The sequence below is a fragment of the Amia ocellicauda genome, chromosome 5 (assembly GCF_036373705.1).
Source record: "Amia ocellicauda isolate fAmiCal2 chromosome 5, fAmiCal2.hap1, whole genome shotgun sequence".
Taxonomy (NCBI): Eukaryota; Metazoa; Chordata; class Actinopteri; order Amiiformes; family Amiidae; genus Amia; species Amia ocellicauda.
In genome coordinates, this window is record NC_089854.1 from 19,987,275 (window position 1) to 20,004,031 (window position 16,757).

The 16,757-nt window shown below is 51.3% G+C and overlaps 1 protein-coding gene across 3 annotated transcripts in view; it reads right to left on the reverse strand.

The window, feature by feature from the left end:
- Positions 1-933: 933 nt before the first annotated feature.
- LOC136749700 (rab11 family-interacting protein 4A) overlaps positions 934-16,757 on the reverse strand; it is a 48,435-nt gene continuing 32,611 nt past the window's right edge. For 2 of the 3 annotated variants that reach the window (XM_066704186.1, XM_066704188.1), the window contains 12 exons: positions 15,640-15,843; positions 14,426-14,560; positions 8,901-8,936; positions 8,433-8,532; positions 8,072-8,175; positions 7,708-7,848; positions 7,377-7,458; positions 6,971-7,108; positions 6,584-6,742; positions 5,695-5,772; positions 5,157-5,300; positions 934-4,894 (listed from right to left, as the gene is read on the reverse strand). In XM_066704186.1, coding sequence (XP_066560283.1) covers positions 4,778-4,894; positions 5,157-5,300; positions 5,695-5,772; positions 6,584-6,742; positions 6,971-7,108; positions 7,377-7,458; positions 7,708-7,848; positions 8,072-8,175; positions 8,433-8,532; positions 8,901-8,936; positions 14,426-14,560; positions 15,640-15,843 — 1,438 coding nt within the window. In that variant the 3' untranslated portion in view covers positions 934-4,777. The remainder of the gene's footprint in view (positions 4,895-5,156; positions 5,301-5,694; positions 5,773-6,583; positions 6,743-6,970; positions 7,109-7,376; positions 7,459-7,707; positions 7,849-8,071; positions 8,176-8,432; positions 8,533-8,900; positions 8,937-14,425; positions 14,561-15,639; positions 15,844-16,757) is intronic. The other variant, XM_066704187.1, reaches the window with a different exon arrangement.

A 16,757-nucleotide genomic window follows, 5' to 3' on the forward strand; every position in this document is an offset into this window, starting at 1 on the left:
AGTGTTTCTCAACAGAGTTCAGGTGCAAATGCAAAGGACAGACCCTGCAGAACAGCTCCCTGCTGGCAGCGCTCTGCCTGTTTTCCAGTCCTCTCCTGCCGCTCGCCAGCAGAGGCCGCCCTGCCGCCGTCTCTGTGTGTCTCAGCCACCCGCATTAGAAACAGTGAACACCATTAACTGCAGGGTTCCTCACCACTGTGCTTCTCACTGTGCTGAAGGGGACACGGGGTCTTGACAGCTCAGGTCCCCTGGGAGCTGGACTGGTTTGGCTGGCGTCAGAGGTGTCCCGGGTATCTTTCCTGCTTGGCACAGCACCAGCTGCTTGGACTCCCAATCTGTCTCGCTTACATAAGCACTCCTCCTCACCAACCCCCCCCCAGCGGCCTAGATCTCTGCAGTGTCCTCCGCCACGGCTGCGCGATCAACGCACTCAGGGGATCACAAATCCACTGGGACACCGATGCAGGTGGGATGGGTTAGAAAAGCCTCCGCAAGGCTGAACTGCGCACCCCTGCACTCATCTTGATTATCCAATATCATTCTCACCTCAAACAGGCAGAACTGAACTAGATTTCTCCTGGTCCCTTAAGTCATGTTTTAATTCCTGTGAAATGTAGGTCAGCCTAATAATCACAACACACACACAGACGACACTGCACGCAGCAGCTCAGGAGACAGAGACAGACTGGAATGGTTGTACCTGTGTCTGTACCTGTGGTGCGTCACGCTCCCACCCTGCAGTCCAAGGGGATGAACGTGATAACCAGTAACACGCCAGGGTGTCACGCTGGAAGTCTTTTGTTGGACAGTTAGGACCCTGTAAGGCAGCAGAGTTCACAAGCCTCCTGAAGGAACTGTGGACAAAACACAAGAGCGAATCCACACACACACACACACTACAAGCACACAACAGTGTAAGAAGAGTCGGCCATGTCAGTTCCTTTAGTCATGCCAAAAGCAAATACTTTTATTTACAGCTTTTTAAGTTTATACAACATCGAAACTATCCGTCAGGAGTCACATTAGCAGAGCCGGCGTGTGATCGAACAGAACTCACAGGACACACAGGAGCTGCGGCTCAGTGGTACAGCATGACAGGAAATCAGCAGCTAGGTTACAAAGTAACAAAACAAAGTGATGTGGGGGCTCTGAGGCACGCAATATTACTGTCCTCGCGGCCCGGCTCCGGGATCGGATCGGAGAGCTTTGAGGTGCTGCTCATCCCAGTCTGAAAGGAACTGTGCAAAACAGGGTCTTGACGAACAGCCCTCGAAAACGTCCCCAGAAGCGAGAGGCCGCAACCGGACACCGTTGGGAGCGGACAACAGTTGCTTGGCTGTTGTCATTCCCAGTACACCGGTATCTGGTGTGGCTGTCTCTGCCTCACCAAACCAGCTGAGCCCCCAAGAGGGTCACCCCCCAGAGGGTCACGCCCCATGCTGTGGACAGCTAGAGAGCCAGGCCTGGCCACTGTGCAGTCCATCAGTCCGTCCATCAGTGCTGGGCCTTGCTTGGACCAGCGTGAGAAAAGTTACATTGCTCTCCCCGACACAGAAACCAACAATGTGAATAAAAGGAACAAGTTTGTCTTAACAGCCCCCACCCCCCAAAAAACAAACAAAAAATAAACCAACAACTCCAAATTAGTTGAGTGGTCAGTGCAAATCCAATGCATCTTAATGTAACAAACAAATAAAAAACAAAACAAAACAATCCCTTCAAATCATATATTGCTTCTAAGTTGATTAACCACAACAAAGGAAATTGTGCAGTAGGTTCTTTATAGCACACAGAATCTAAGACATTTTCATTTTATTTGTACTCCAAAAACTGTAAAAAAGACTTTTTCTCTTTTGTTTTTAAAACTGTGATGTGTGGCACATGAATACAAATAGTAACTATTTTATGTACACCATTTACAAGTTATGAAAAATGTTTAGACACTGACAAGAATGTAAAAGGGATATATATATAAAAGCTTTTTTTTCCTGTTATCGCCGGCAGAAAAACAATCAAAGAGTAGAAGAACACAAAGCAAATAAACGCATGAGAGATAAAGACCGTGGTGATACAGCTGAGACAGAAAGGCACGAAGAGCACAAACAGAGAACGTGCGCACAATCCGCAGCACAGTTTGTGCGAGACAGCAAAACTAATCTCAGTGAACGACATACTGACAGCAGTTCGTTATTTCTGTGTGTGTGTGAGTGACGGAGACTGAGTGTGTGTGATTGAGAGTGTGTCTGTCTGTGTGCGTGTGTGTGTAAATATGTGCGGCCGTGTGTGAGTGAGTGAGACTGCGTGTGTGTGTGTGAGTGACTGTGTGTTGTGTATGAGTCTGTGTTTGTTTATTTGAAGCATTGCCTAATTACAACACCTTTAAAAAAGAATAAAAAAACACTTCTAGAGCAACACAGTCTGTCTCTCTTGTATTAACACTGGCGTTCCTACAGGAAACTCAACACTCGGGACCAGGTGCTGTGAAATGCAACATGATACATTCATGACTTTTACAGTGTCAAATAACATTTATTATTATTATCATTATTATCATTATCATTATTATTATTATTATTATTATTATTATTATTATTATTATTATTATATTTGTTGGGTATGTATCACCCAATAGGTCAATAAACGCACCCAGCTCTCGCCATCATTGTTCTTCTGAAAACTATTGATACAAATGTCACTATTTCTCCTGACATTGTTACAGTAGGATGATTCCTCTGGCAGCCGAGAGAGATAGAGAGAGAGAGAGAGTGTGGATGTGTGACTCACAGCCCACAGGCACAGGCAGACACGTTTCTGCAGGTTATTTCTCCTGGCAGTGTCACCGGGTCACAACACGTATCAGCCCCAAACACTGGGGCGCAGCGTTGCCTGGCTTCTGGGTCATCTGACAGGACAGCATGGCTCTGATCTCAGGTTTGGGATTATTTATTATTATTATTATTATTATTATTATTATTATTCCAGTTTGCACTGTATGGCTGTTCAAACCATCTAAGAGACAACAGGAGACAGACTCCCCCTCTTTCTCTCTGCTTCTCTTCTCCCCACCCTTTCTCTCTCTCTCTCTCTCTCTCTCACTCGCCTCTGTCATGGATTTACAGTACTGAACACACAAAGCACAGTCATTGAGTGGCACAGCCTCAGTGAGAACAAGCTAATTACACCTTCCCAGCATCCCTCCCCCTTCGTTAGTATCTCTGTATGAAAAAATAAACAACTTCTGCATCCTATAGCTTCGCTTTCAAAACAAAACACAATCTTCCCAGACAAGCACTGGCAGAGTAACTATATACTGTATACATATATGTGTATATTTCTGTAGATACACACACACACATATATACACACACACACACACACACACACACACACACACACACATATGTATATAAATATGTTATTTTTTGTAATTTTACATTCACAATAACCGATTTTACAAACAGAACATTCATGTTTTTGCATGTTTGCATGTCGGCTGAACAACGTCCGCAGAGACGTGTCTGAACCCCAGCTGGGTGTGTAACATTCATTTTCCTCTCTCAGTAGTTTAAGGTGCGTCTGCAGGCACCACAATGCCCACCGCTGCCTCTGCGGCCCGGCAGGCCTTCCTGAATCTTGAGATGCCATGACACTAAAATGCAACACAATGCGAGACAATACAATACAATGCTATACAATCAGAAGCTACAGTTTCTCATAGATTTGGATTCTCACACTAGCTGTGATGCTGGGGGTCTCTGTGCTTTAGTGAAGCCCCCCCGAGATGAGACCTGCCCGGCCCGGCCGCCAGTGTGTGTGTGAGTGAGTGTACAGGCAATGGTTTGTGTGTGCGTATGTGTGTACTTGTATGGGTGTGTGTGTGTGTGTGTGTATGAGTGTCTTATTGCATGTGCGTGCTCTATAAGTATGGCAGTTGTGCAGGATTGTGTGGGTCTCACAGTTCAACATAGACACCCAGGGCTTCTGCCTGTCACTCTCAGCTCCCTCTCCTCCCCCAGCACAACTGACTCCTCCCTCAACACAACATGGCCCAACCTGTCCTCCCTCCACCCACTCACACCTGGTGCTCAATGGGGGGGCAGTCCATCCTCCCCTCACCTATCCCTCCATCGGAGTCTGCTGCCCTTGGCGCCGCTCCATCCCCCCACAACCTGGTAGCCGCCTGGGCCTGAGGCCGGGGAGAATGAAGCTCCGCACAGCGGTCACACACCGGCCCTCAGCACTCACTTCCCCCTTGCCTCTCTGACGCACTTGCATGTCTCTTTAACACCTGCTGTCTCTCTCCACAGGGCCCCCCCCATCCACTCGCACAGCGACATGGCCTCTTTGTGTGTTACTGCATCTCTCCTACATTCCTGCAGGGGAGCGTAACTACATACCCAGATGTAGTTTATATACAAACACACACACACTCCTTTTATATGTGTAAGAACAGCAACAACAGCAAAAGAATCCCCTCTGTATTTAAAACGTTTTTCCAGACACAATGCCTTTTCCCTGTGTGTGTTTGTCGGACTATGTACGCTACGCTACAGCAGTGGCAACGACAAGTAAAACAGAATAAAATTAACAACACTTAGAACCAAAATAGAAAATGTGAAAAAGTGCATGAGAGATATCCACATCTTCTGGTGATTCACAGATGAGTGCAGTGAAGCACCGGGACTCCTTGTAAACACAAAAGGGCTTGATTTTCAGTGGCCCCTGGGCCGCAGGAAGCGTGGTCTGCTTTGAGCCGGGCGGGGCAGATGGGAAGCGCTCATTGTTTGATCTCCAGGATGGAGGGGTTGTGGTCCAGGATGGCCAGGATGATCTTGTCCATGTACTGCCGCAGCCGGTTATTAATCTCCTCCTGTTCCTTCAGAGCCTCCATCAGCTGGAGCACAGAACACATGTATTACCTCACATGACATCAGATACTCTACATGACATCACGCTCCACATAATATCACACACTCCACATGACATCACACATTCCAAATTATATCACATGACATCACACAGTCCACATGACATCACACACTCCACATTACATCAAATTACATTACACACTCCACAAGACATCACACACAACAGTCACACAATACATATCACACACACACTCAGCGTGACCACGGCCTGCCTCCCCGAGCACTCACCTCATCCCGGGACGCGTTGTCGATCTCCGCAGCCAGAGACTGGGCCTTGGTCTGGGTGGCGAAGAGGTTCTTGGCCTCGTAGAGACTGAGGCTGAGGATCTGGCCATTTAGGTCGTCATTCTGGTCTCGCAGCTTCTGGTTCTCCTAAGGGGGGAGAGAGAAGAACCTTCAGTGACAGGAGGAAGGCGGGACAGACGGACGGACGCATGGGACAGGGTGGTGGTGAGGGGGGGGTGATGCTGCACGAAGGGCCCGTGAGAGAGCAGGAAGGGGGCTGTGCGTGCAGGTGTGTGCGTGTGTATGAGGGCAGAGATGACAGAATGACAGCCCCCCACCCCGGAGAGACAGATGAAGTGTTATTTAGGAAGCCGCTGTGCAGAGGGACGGGACTCTACTCTAAAACGAATGAGATGCGGTTAGGGGTCTCCAGCCTCCACCTCCTCCCGGTGGGGGCGCTGGCCAGCGGCGCTGGGCTGGGGGGCGCTGTGCTGTTGTTAGTGATTTTAATGGGTTCAGATTGACAGTAAAGAGGGTTTACCAGCAGACTGGGCAGCAGCAGCAGCCCAGAGTGGAGCAGCTGGTGGAGCTCAGAGGGGACGTCCTGGGAAATTAACTTCTGAGCAAATACAACAAGAGCAACACGGGGAAAGAAAGTAAGAAAGAAAGAAAGAAAGAAAGAAAGAAAGAAAGAAAGAAAGAAAAAGAAAAAGAAAGAAAAAGAAAGAAGGGGTGTAAGCTCCAGCACCCTCTTCTGGCCCAGGGCAGATAACAGGTCAAAAATTAAATAAAAATATAAGTACATTTCTCACAATGACCAATCTACAAAGCGTGAGAACGGACTCTATTGTGCGTGTATGCGTTTGCGTGTTCATCGTACTGCACACCACTGTGGGTCTGTCCCCCGGCCCGGTTTCCTTCAGTGGGTAGAGAGTTCTTCACAGGAGTTTATTCTTTACTGCTCCTAGAGAAATAAAAACCTTCAAAAGAGATAGTCTGAGGGTCAGCCGTTTCTTTCCTGATGCTTTTCGAAGCGATTCCGTCTCCCTTTTCTCCACAGCTGACGACACAGACATGCCTTCGCATCGCGACCGCCGTGATGCTGTCGTTTCACCAATTCCTGCTGCTTGACTGGATGTTTTGGCGACGGGTTGTGCGTTTTCCTCAGGGCGCTGCTGGCGGGAGGGCAGTCCTGCCAGGCTGGTGTGTGCCTGCGGGCAGCAGGGCGGTAAGGCAGTGCTGTGGGCCTCCCGGTCTGCCAGTGCAGCGCCAACCACACCAGCCCCCGGCACACGCCCACACCTCCCAGTCAGTGTCTGTGTCGGTGTGAGTGTATGTGCCTGTGTCCATGTGTGTGTCTGTGTGAGTGTCAGTGTCAGTGTCAGTGTGAGAGTGTCTGAGTGTCTGAGAGTGTGCCGCTGCTGCCCCACCTGTTTGAGTCTCTTGACCTCATGCTCGAGCTCCATCTCGCGGGTCCTGGCGTTGAACTCGGACAGGCTAGACGAGGAGCTCCTTCCCCGGCCTGGCCGCTCCGTCTCCAGCTTGAACAGCTGCAGGTGCTCCAGCTCCTTCCGCAGGTCCTCGATCAGCTGCGGGGCAGAGCGGGCAGAGGGGTCACACACAGACAACAACAAGAGACTCCACACAACCTGCTCTATTCAGGCAGAGGGAGAGACAGGCAGACAAACAGTGAGAGAGAGAGAGAGAGATACAGAGACAGAGAGAGAGAGATATAGAGACAGAGAGAGAGAGAGACAGGCAGACGGAGACAGAGACAGAGACCGAGACAGAGAGACAGTACAAGGGGGGGTGCTGACCTCCTGCATGGCCTCTCTCTCCTTCTGGAACTCGTGCCGGTTCTGTCTCAGCTTGTCCATCATCTTGCGGTACAGGTCCATCTCGTCCTTCAGCCGCAGACTGGTGTCCTCCAGCTTGTCGGTCATCCGCTGCCGCTCCTGCACTCACACACACACGCACACGTACACACACATGCACACACACACACACACGGCGAGAGACAGAGACACGTCAGTGCTGGTTCACAGGAGCAATGGCCTGTTTCTCACCGTGGTGCATGCAGCCCCACAGCCTCAGAGGGTTGAGGCAAGGAAGGGGGACGGGGTCCACAGGGGCGTGTCACCCCAGAGCAGACCCCCCACAGCCAGGGCACCGAGGCTGGGGGATGTGTGAACTGTATGATGGCAGGGCGGGGGGACAGCTCACCTCGTCCAGCTTCTCCGACTGTGACTTTAACCGGGACACGTTGACGGTCATCTCGCCGTTCTCCTCCTCCAGCTGCTGCACCCTGACGGGAGACAGAGACAGAGACTGACACAGGGACCCTGTGACCGCGCTGCAGCCTAGAGCAGAGTGCTGTGCTGTGTTGTGCTGTGTTGTTTAGTGGTGAATATTTCTGTAGTCCCACTTTACTTTACACTTTGCAGAGTGCTGTGCTGTGTTGTGCTGTGTTGTTTAGTGGTGAATATTTCTGTAGTCCCACTTTACTTTACACTTTGCAGAGTGCTGTGCTGTGTTGTGCTGTTCAGTGCTGTACCTGTTGCTGAGCAGCTCGATCTCCGTGCTCTTCTCTCTCTCCATCTTGCTGTAGGCTTCTCGGTGGCGCCGCAGCTCCTCCTCCAGTGTCTGCTCGGCCCGCGCCTCCTGGTCCTTCATCTGCTCCTCCAGCTCGTGGACCCTGCGCACACAAACACACACGTCAACACGCAGGTGAAATACACACACACTTCAACACTCAAGTAAAATACAAATTGTAATAAAGGAGCACATGCAGATTAAAGACATCCATTGCGCGCTCACACACACGTTACGTTGCATGTGCGGTTGCAGGAGGGGCTTGCCGTCCCCTCACCTCGACGCCCCTGCAGGTACTGAACACACAAGTGCAAAGGCCGTGGTACCTGTGGACCAGCTGTGTGTTCTCCTGCTTCAGTTTGGACTTCAGGTCTCCGCTCATGAGGCTGTCGTTCTCCAGCTCTGTCACCTTCTTCTCTAGGTAACTCACCTGAGGGACACAGAGATGAGCCATCAGAAACACTGACAGACAGACAGACAGACACAGAGAGGAGCCATCACGCACAGAGATACACAGAGACGCACAGAGACCCACAGAGACCCACCGAGACCCACAGGGACGCACAGAGACGCACAGAGACCCACAGGGACCCACCGGGAGTTTTGTACACTGAGAATGACTGGATCTGGCATCAGATCTCTCACAACCTTCCCCTATGTGTGACATCATCACGCCCCCCCGCTTACCTTCTCAGTGATGTCATTGTCGCAGGAGTCAATGCTGTCACGGAACAGGTCCTCAGTGCTGCCATTACTGCTGCTGAAGTTACTGTTGTGAAAGAGCTGCCTGTGGGGGGGAGAGGAGAGCCATGAGGAAGGAATTATTATTATTATCATTATTATTATTTCATTTGTGGTGCTCCACCCCCCAATCACGGACCTACAGTGGTGTGTGGGTGTCTCCGCAGGAACTCCCGCGGCACCACTGGGGATTTTACCCAGCTCTCCTCTGTCTCAGAGCCACCACAGCGCCGCCTGCGGCCCGGCGGCCACTCAGACTCCGACCCACCAGCTGTGACTCCAGAGGAGGAGATGCCGGCTCAGGGTCCAGCGCATGAGCACCACGCAGGGCGTTAATAATCGACAGACCCAGACCTGCCGTGTGCCGGCTACAGATAAACCAACAATAAAAAAGAAAAGAGCAGAGTCACGTACCTGCCAAAGGCCGTGCTGGTTATCTTCCTGTTGGGGCTGTAAAACAAACACAACATGGGTCAGTCGCCTCTCTCTCCCTCTCCCTCTCTCTCTCTATTACTGTCACTTCTTCTGTGCTCATGCCCCCTCCCCCTGATTTGATCTGCCTGGGGTCAGCTCGGTGCATTAGGATGAGAGCTCATGGTACTTTGCACCGATTGTATTTATTGCTCGTAACCTCTTAAACAGAAGTGGCAGCGGTGGGGGGGAGCGCCGTTCCTTCAGACACAGTGCAGCTAAATTAAGAAAACGGGTAATTCTGGGGTAAAATGCAGACAAAAATAAAGCCTTAAATGAAATAACACAAAACATAAATGCCATTAACCCCGCCATAGTGCGCACTGTACATGTAATTTTAAATTCATTTTAAAAGTACTTAGTTTTACTTAAGTTTAAATACAGTACATTCAATAATAGAAACTGTATACTACATTTTTATAGAAATGAGCACGGAAACCACGCCGTGCCACCCTGACGATTCTGTGCAATTGCAGCAGGGTTTCTTAAAAGCGACAGTGTACTCTGTAAGTTGTTTTTACCTCGGTATAAAAGCACAAAGAAAGCACAGGTTTATACACACTACTCGCTGACGTCTATGTTTAATAAGCACGTTGATGGGGGCGAACACTTCCTGCTTTTGCTTTTATTAACCCTCTAGTTACTGTGACCGTTTCTGCAAACCTAAGTGTGCTACATCATGTGACATAATAGTTTAAATACTTTTTATATTTAAAATATAACTACATCACATAATATGCGTATTGTTTTTGAGTGGTGTTTAACACAAATACTATTCTTAACATGGGCCTATTTGTATAGTTACAATTATTAATATATATTGCTTATTTTTCAGCTGTCTTACCGACTACATAACAGGACATTTACTTATTTAATTGCAGATTCTAAAGATGTCGGCCCCATTCAAACTAGAAAAAGAAAAACTAGGTTCAAAGAGAGGACCTTTACGTTGAAGTGTTGGAACTTCAGAAGGGAAATCTATTGTTGTTAAGGGGAAAACTTGATCTAGAAATCAAAATGTAAAAGTTAAAAATGGTAATTTGAGTTAAAAGGGGAAGGAGAAAATGATTATTGTAGTTATGAAGAGTTGTTAGTTGTTATATGGTTGTTAGCAGAGAGGGGCGGGGCGCTCTTGTGGGCCCCACCACCCCTCTATAAAGCCTACAACTGCGGGTCCTCCAGGTAGGCCGCTGCAGAGATGTGACATGTTTTTTATATATATAAAACGCCAATGAGAGCCGCATCCCGGCGACAGCGGGCGGATCCGCTCGGACACAAAATCTCCCGGCGACGGCGACAGGGCAGAGCTGAGCATGTGCAACTTTATGCAAATTAGCAGCGAGCGCACAGTGACGGAGTTCGGCGACAACCAATGGGAAGCAGATGTGCTCTGCATACTGAAGTGCCTTCTCTTTTCTACTGGCTAGTTTAAAAATAAGACCCGCCGGCGAGCGGGCAGTGACAGCGCAGTGTAAAGATACACTGGAAGCGCAGTTGCAAGTCCCAGGCAAAGGGGCCCCTTAAGCGGGTATAATGACAGACTCTGTACATTGCTATATTTCAATACTTTATAAAATAAGCAACAAACAGCTCAGATTAGTGCCAGGAATTTATGTAATCATATAGTATAACTTATAATGTTATATATATATTGAATTATTTTACTGATAAATAATATTTGTGCTTTGGTATATAATTGTATATATATCTAGTGGAACGTGGATCCCCTTGCGGGGCCCCTAGTTGCGGTGGGTCCTGCTGCCTATGCCCCATCTCCCCCGTGATATTTCTGCTTCTGCATCCATCCATCCGCTTATCCTGGTGAGGGTCGCGGGGAAGCCGGAGCCGATCCCGGCAGGCATAGGGCGCAAGGCAGGAATACACCCAGGACGGGACGCTAGTCCATCGCTGGGTTGTTAATACTGTAACGACCCGGGGGTTCATTTGTCATTATTTATAATATAATAGCATCTTGGACTCGGGTTTCCCTCCAATAGTGAGAGAAACCTTTGTCCAGCAGGGGGCTTTGAGCTGTATTTGACAGTCTTTCTTTTTTCCTTGCAGGGAGCTGATCCATCAGGCCAGACCAGACGAGACGGGGAGGTGCCGGTTGACAGAGCTGCAGAGTCCTGGGTCCTTGGAGCGGTCCGGAGGCCGAGGCGAGTGGAGATTGGGACGGACCGGGAGCGACAGGGGACCTAGCCAGAGGAGTCGGCGGACTCCTCACGGAGTGGGTCCCATCCAGAAGCCCGGCCGACCATCTACCCGGAGCCCGGCCTGACCAGGACTGCTCCCTGCTGACGTCACCAGCCAGGATCCAGGAGAGGCCTCGGATTCCAGGGACCGACCAGGCCGATCGGCAACGTCCCTGAGGGAGGCCTCCTGCAGCCAGGGCCCGGACTTCTCCCCGCAAGGCCCGCTCCCTGCAAGAGCCCCGGAGGTGGAAGCTGCTCCCCAGCCAGGTGGACTTGCCCCGACCTCCGGATTGAGAGCCTCCCGACCCTTCTCCCAGGTAGGAAAGCGCAGCATGGCCCAGCGAACCGCCGGTGTGAGGCGCCATAATGCGGTGCGCTTCAGCCGTGAGGCTGGAGCCGAGACCGCGGCCCTCACCCGGCTGGAGTTCAGCAGGTCCGTGCTGCAGAGGGGCCTGGGCTTTGCCCCTTCTGAGCTGAACTGTGTGGTTAAACTGCCTGGACCTAGGGACGTGTTTGAGGTGAGCTTTAAGAACCCTCAAGTGCTGGAGAGTTTTTGGATTTTGTATAGGGAAAAAAAAGACAGTATGCCCCTGAGTGACTTTGTGGTCGACGCCCTGACAGATAGAGAGATCAAAATAGTAACTATTCAGTTCTATAATGAAGCAGTGGCAGAGTATGACGTAGAAGTATGGCTGAGGAGACACTGTGAGATCTTGTCTGAAAGCAGGAGAGTTAATGATGAGGATGGGGTCTGGACCGGTGCTCGGCGGTGGCAGGTGCGTCTGCAGGTGGAAGTGGCCGCCATCGGCGGAGTACGCCATCTGCCGAGCACCGTGGTATTAGGAGCAAATAGGGGGCTTGTCTTCTACCATGGCATGCCCAAATTATGTAGGAACTGCGGGGCCCTGGGTCATTTAGCCGCAGCCTGTACTGTTGTCAAGTGCAAGGTCTGCGGCGGAGAACATCAGACCAGGGCCTGCAAGCAGGAGAGGGCCTGCAACCTGTGCGGTGGGGGAGGGCATCTCTTCAGGAATTGTCCCTCCTCCTATGCAAATAGGGCGCGGGCCCTCGGGGGTGGTGGAGAGAGAGAAAATCAAGTGGAGGCTCCTCCAAAGGTGATACCCCAAGATGGGGGTAGAGAGGAAACAATCCTCAGGAGCCTCATAGGCTCCCTCTCTGACTCTGGGTCAGAAGTGGAGGCAGAGGGAGAGTGGACAGTGGTAGCGGGGAAGAGGAGGAGGGCAGAGAAGAGGAGCATGGGTAGGGGGGGTATGATGAAAAAAAAGGATCCATTCTGCAGATTCTCCCCCCCCTGCCGGCTCCTCCCCCGCTGCAGAGACCTCTCCCTCTAATTTCTACACGCCCCACTCTGACTCCGGAGAGGAGAGCAGTGGGCCTTCTCCACTGCCCCGAGTGGGCAGCCTGGTGGATGAGAGGCCCCTAGAAATAACATTCCTCCTGCCCCACAACTGAGACTCTCCCAGGGGAGGGGTCAGGTATGCCCTCCCGGCAGTAGTGGGAGAGCCGCAGGTCCTCAGGAGACGAGAGTCGGCGCCAGTGTCCTTTCCCAGAAAGATATCAGTGAAGTAATGGCAAGGTCACTGGCGCTGGGGGAGGAGGCCTGCGGCGGCAGACAGCCGGGAAGGGAGAGACCACCCCCTCCCCCACCATTAGTTAAAAGAACAACTAGCGGGGTCTACACAGTTTTCTCCCCAGTTGTACATAAAGCCTCTGCCCTGCCATCTGTTCGTCGGGCCTCGGCCTCAAAGGAACCTCCAGCACCACGGGCCCTGAGCCCAGTGGAGTTTTGCCAGCCTTACCGGGTGGCGGGAGCCGAGCCCCCCCCATAGTCTTCCTAGAGGATCAAGGAGGATCAAGCGGTGAGGCAAATGATTGAAATGATGGGTGCTAGCGCTAAGCTAGGTGAGGGAGAAGAGAGGAGTGGGGAAGAGAAAGGTTTCTTTACATGATTGTTACGGAGCGGGTAATTGCCCTCACAGCCATTATGGCATTAACTATTATTTCAATAAATGTGAGGAGCATTGCTGAGGTGAAAAAGAGGACCGATGTTTTAAACTCTCTGGCTGGAATGAAGGCGGATATTATTTGTTTGCAGGAGTGCGGCATCCCGTTCCAAAAAGAATATAAAGATCTCCGGGACACTTGGACCCTAGGAGAATCCTTCTGGTCGGGGTCCAATGTGTCCCGAGCGGACGGGATTGCCGTACTCCTGAAAAACCCCTTCATAACAGCAAAAACATTTAAGGTTATAGAGGCGGGCAGACTGGCCAGCCTCGATTTTAAATACAAGGGGGCTGTATTGAGGCTGGTCAATGTCTATGCCCCCACCAGCCAGAGAGAGAGAGTCCTCTTTCTCCCTCAGCTACGCCCGCTCCTGATCGGCACCTTGCCAGTTATCATTTCAGGTGATTTCAACTGTGCTCTGAGGGATGTAGACCGGAGTAAGCCCCGCAACGATAGATCCAGCAGGGACCTCGCTGCGTTCGTGGAGGACTTTGAACTCTGCGACGCAGGTCGGGACCTGGTCCCCTTGTTCACCTGGGTGAGTTCTTCTGGCTCCTCCTTCTCCAGGATAGATCTCGTCCTCCTCAGTAAGCCACTGGAGAGGACCGCCATGTCTTCGGAGGCGGTCTTCTTTTCAGACCACAGGCTCCTGACGACAGAGGTGCTCATCCCGAGCACACGGGAGTCGGGGCCTGGGGTCTGGAAGCTCAACACCTCCCTGCTCGATGACCCTCGTGTTATTAAGACCTTTAGCAGACGCCTCGAGGAGTGGAGGACCCTGAAGGACCTTTTTGATTCTCCCATAGAGTGGTGGGAGATGGTGAAGAAAAGAACCAAGGGCTACTTCATTCAGCTGGGGAAACGGAAAGCTCGTGAGAGGCGGGCGAGATATTCCCATCTAAAGTCTTTTACAGCTCAGAGGCTTCGACCTAGCTGAGGAGGTGGCCCGGGTCAAACTGAGTCTCTCCGCCCTCTATCGGGAGGAGCAAGAGAAGATCAAGGTCCTTTCCAGGGTTCTCCATTTAAGCCTGGTGTAGGGTAGGCTTAACAAATGACTTTCATTTCAGACCAAACTGATTTTATTTTGTTTTGTACAACAGGCCTATTTATGTTGGGCTTAAATTTAAGTCTAAGACCTTCAAAATGATCTTAAACGCATTTAAGACCTTTTGTGCAACTGGCCCCAGGTGTCTATAAAAGAGTTCAGGTGAGCCCAGCTCCGTAGAGGTATGTCTAGGTGTGCCTCACCTGTTGGCCTTCAGGTTCTTGAGCCGCGCCTCCAGGTCGTTGAGCAGGTTGACCTTCTTGCAGCACTGGGAGCAGTACACATCCAGCAGCTCGCTGTTGTACAGGTGGCGCATCTTCCGCGGGGTCTGCCCAGCGCTGCGGGGGGGCGACACACAGGCATGGCTCAGCAAGAGTTTATCAGTTCACACTTCCTCTATCTCCCTCCCCTCACATACATACACCTCCAGGAGGAACAAAGGGAGCCTCTCATAGGGTTCACTATCAAGGCTAATATTTAAATATTGCCTGATTAACAGCGCGACACACAGTGGGAGAGGCAAGTCGGTACCGAGCCCAGAGCGTCTTCAACTGTGCCCGTCAGCATCTGGACACACCTGGGGGGATGTACCTCCCAGGGCACCTGTCTAGCGCAGGGTGTGAGTCTCGGCTCCCCACACCACATGCAAGAGCGGCACGCCTGGCACAGTCCCGGGCCCTGAGCGGCACCGATGCTCCGGACACTGTGCCAACCTGCTGGTGAGCTCAATCTGCAGCGCCTGTGATTCCTCATCTGTTTGGAGGGGCTGCCAATGAATCTGACAGCGAATGAACAGCAGGTTTGCAAAGTCAGCCAACAAGACAAGAAAAAAAAAGTACTAAAATAAAAACACAGTTGATGAAGAATGCTAATTTGTCTGAAGGATGTTCCAGTGTTTCTCGGAGGGTCAAGGTCACCGTGCCGGGGGGGGGGGGGGTGAGACATGTTCACACGCTGCTCAACAAGGATGTCATGTAATTAGTTTCCCAGCCACTGCCCCCCCCAGGAGCAGCCCAAGCAGGTCATGCTATTTCAGGATTCCCCTCTGAGACCCCGCAGAGCGAGAGAGCATCTGTAAACGTGCAGACGGGGTCAACAGCAGCACAGCATGGGAACAAGAGAGCGGAGAGGGCAGAGTGGAGGGAGTAAATACCCAGCCAGGACAGAACCTGTGTGTGTCTGTTTGTGTCTCTCTCTCTGTCTGTGTGAGTCTGTCTCTCCATCTGTCTGCCTTTCTCTCTCTCAGCTTGTATGTGTCTGTCTCTCTCTGTCTATTCTTCTGACTCTGTGTCTCTCACTCCCTCTGTCTGTGTGTCTGTCTCTCTCTGTCTGTTGGTGTCCACCCTTCTCTCCTCTCTTCTCCCCCTCTATCTCTCTCTGTCCCTCTGGCTGTCCTCCAGCATGGCGGCTCGCTAACCTGGAGGAGACAGAGGAGCCCAGGTCGGAGTAGCCATTGGTCCGCGTCTCGTCATCGGGGCAGGGGCTGCTGGGAGTGCAGTCCACGTCTTCGCCCTCACCATAGTCCTCAAACTGCTCCTCGCTGCTGACCAGGGAGGCCGTGGAGTGGGTGGACAGCCCCGACGTCACCGAGGGGTTCAGCTGTCCGGACCTGCGGCCAGAACTGGAACCAGAACCATAGCTCAGAGCGCAGCCAGGGGCCCCAGCACACCAGAGCCCTGCAGAGCCACCCCAAAACCGCGCTGAAGCAGCAGTGTGAAGTCCACCCTGAACTGGACTGGACTGGACTGGACTGGACTGGGCTGGAGCACAGCATAGATACACACTGCTGTGACGGCACTAGGATGTATTTCCACTTATATGCTGAAAATATAGTGTAGAAATTACCCTCACCATATAGCTATAAGCATATTTTAGATAAGTGTACGCATGGCAGGCTGAAATATGTGAAATACATCCCAGATACTGTCAAAATCCACAAAAAGGGCCAATATCGGCCAGTGAAAAACAGAAGGGCCATACGTGATAAGGGCCAGATGTGAAAAGTGTGCATTAGTTCTGTGTGGGACGACAGCGAGACGATGTTTTCTCTGGGGAGGTGTGATGATACCAGAGAAACACTGGCCCAGTTTCCCGATGAGCCGCATCGCATGAATTAATTACGAGCGCCTCGGAAACCAGCCAGAGGCACAAAGGCACAATGTGCGTCTGTGCTGGGTGTGTCCGGTTACACGGCGGTGTGGGGCGGACGGGCTCGTGGGTCGCTGGCTGTCTTTGTTATTGACGGAACACCGGAGTTCCATTTCAATTATTCATCTGTGTTTCCACGGCACGTTGCCGAGGAGACATCAAAGAGTCTGTTTTCAGTTTCTCCTCTCCTGGCGGAGGCGGAGAGGCTTGTGGAACAAACAGTACTGCACCACTCTCTCTCACACACACACACACACACACACACACTCAGTCACTCACTCACTCTGACACACAAACTCAATAATTAATTCACTCACTCAGACAAACACACACACACACACTTTCACATTCACTCTCTCACACACACTCATATTCAGTCACTCACTC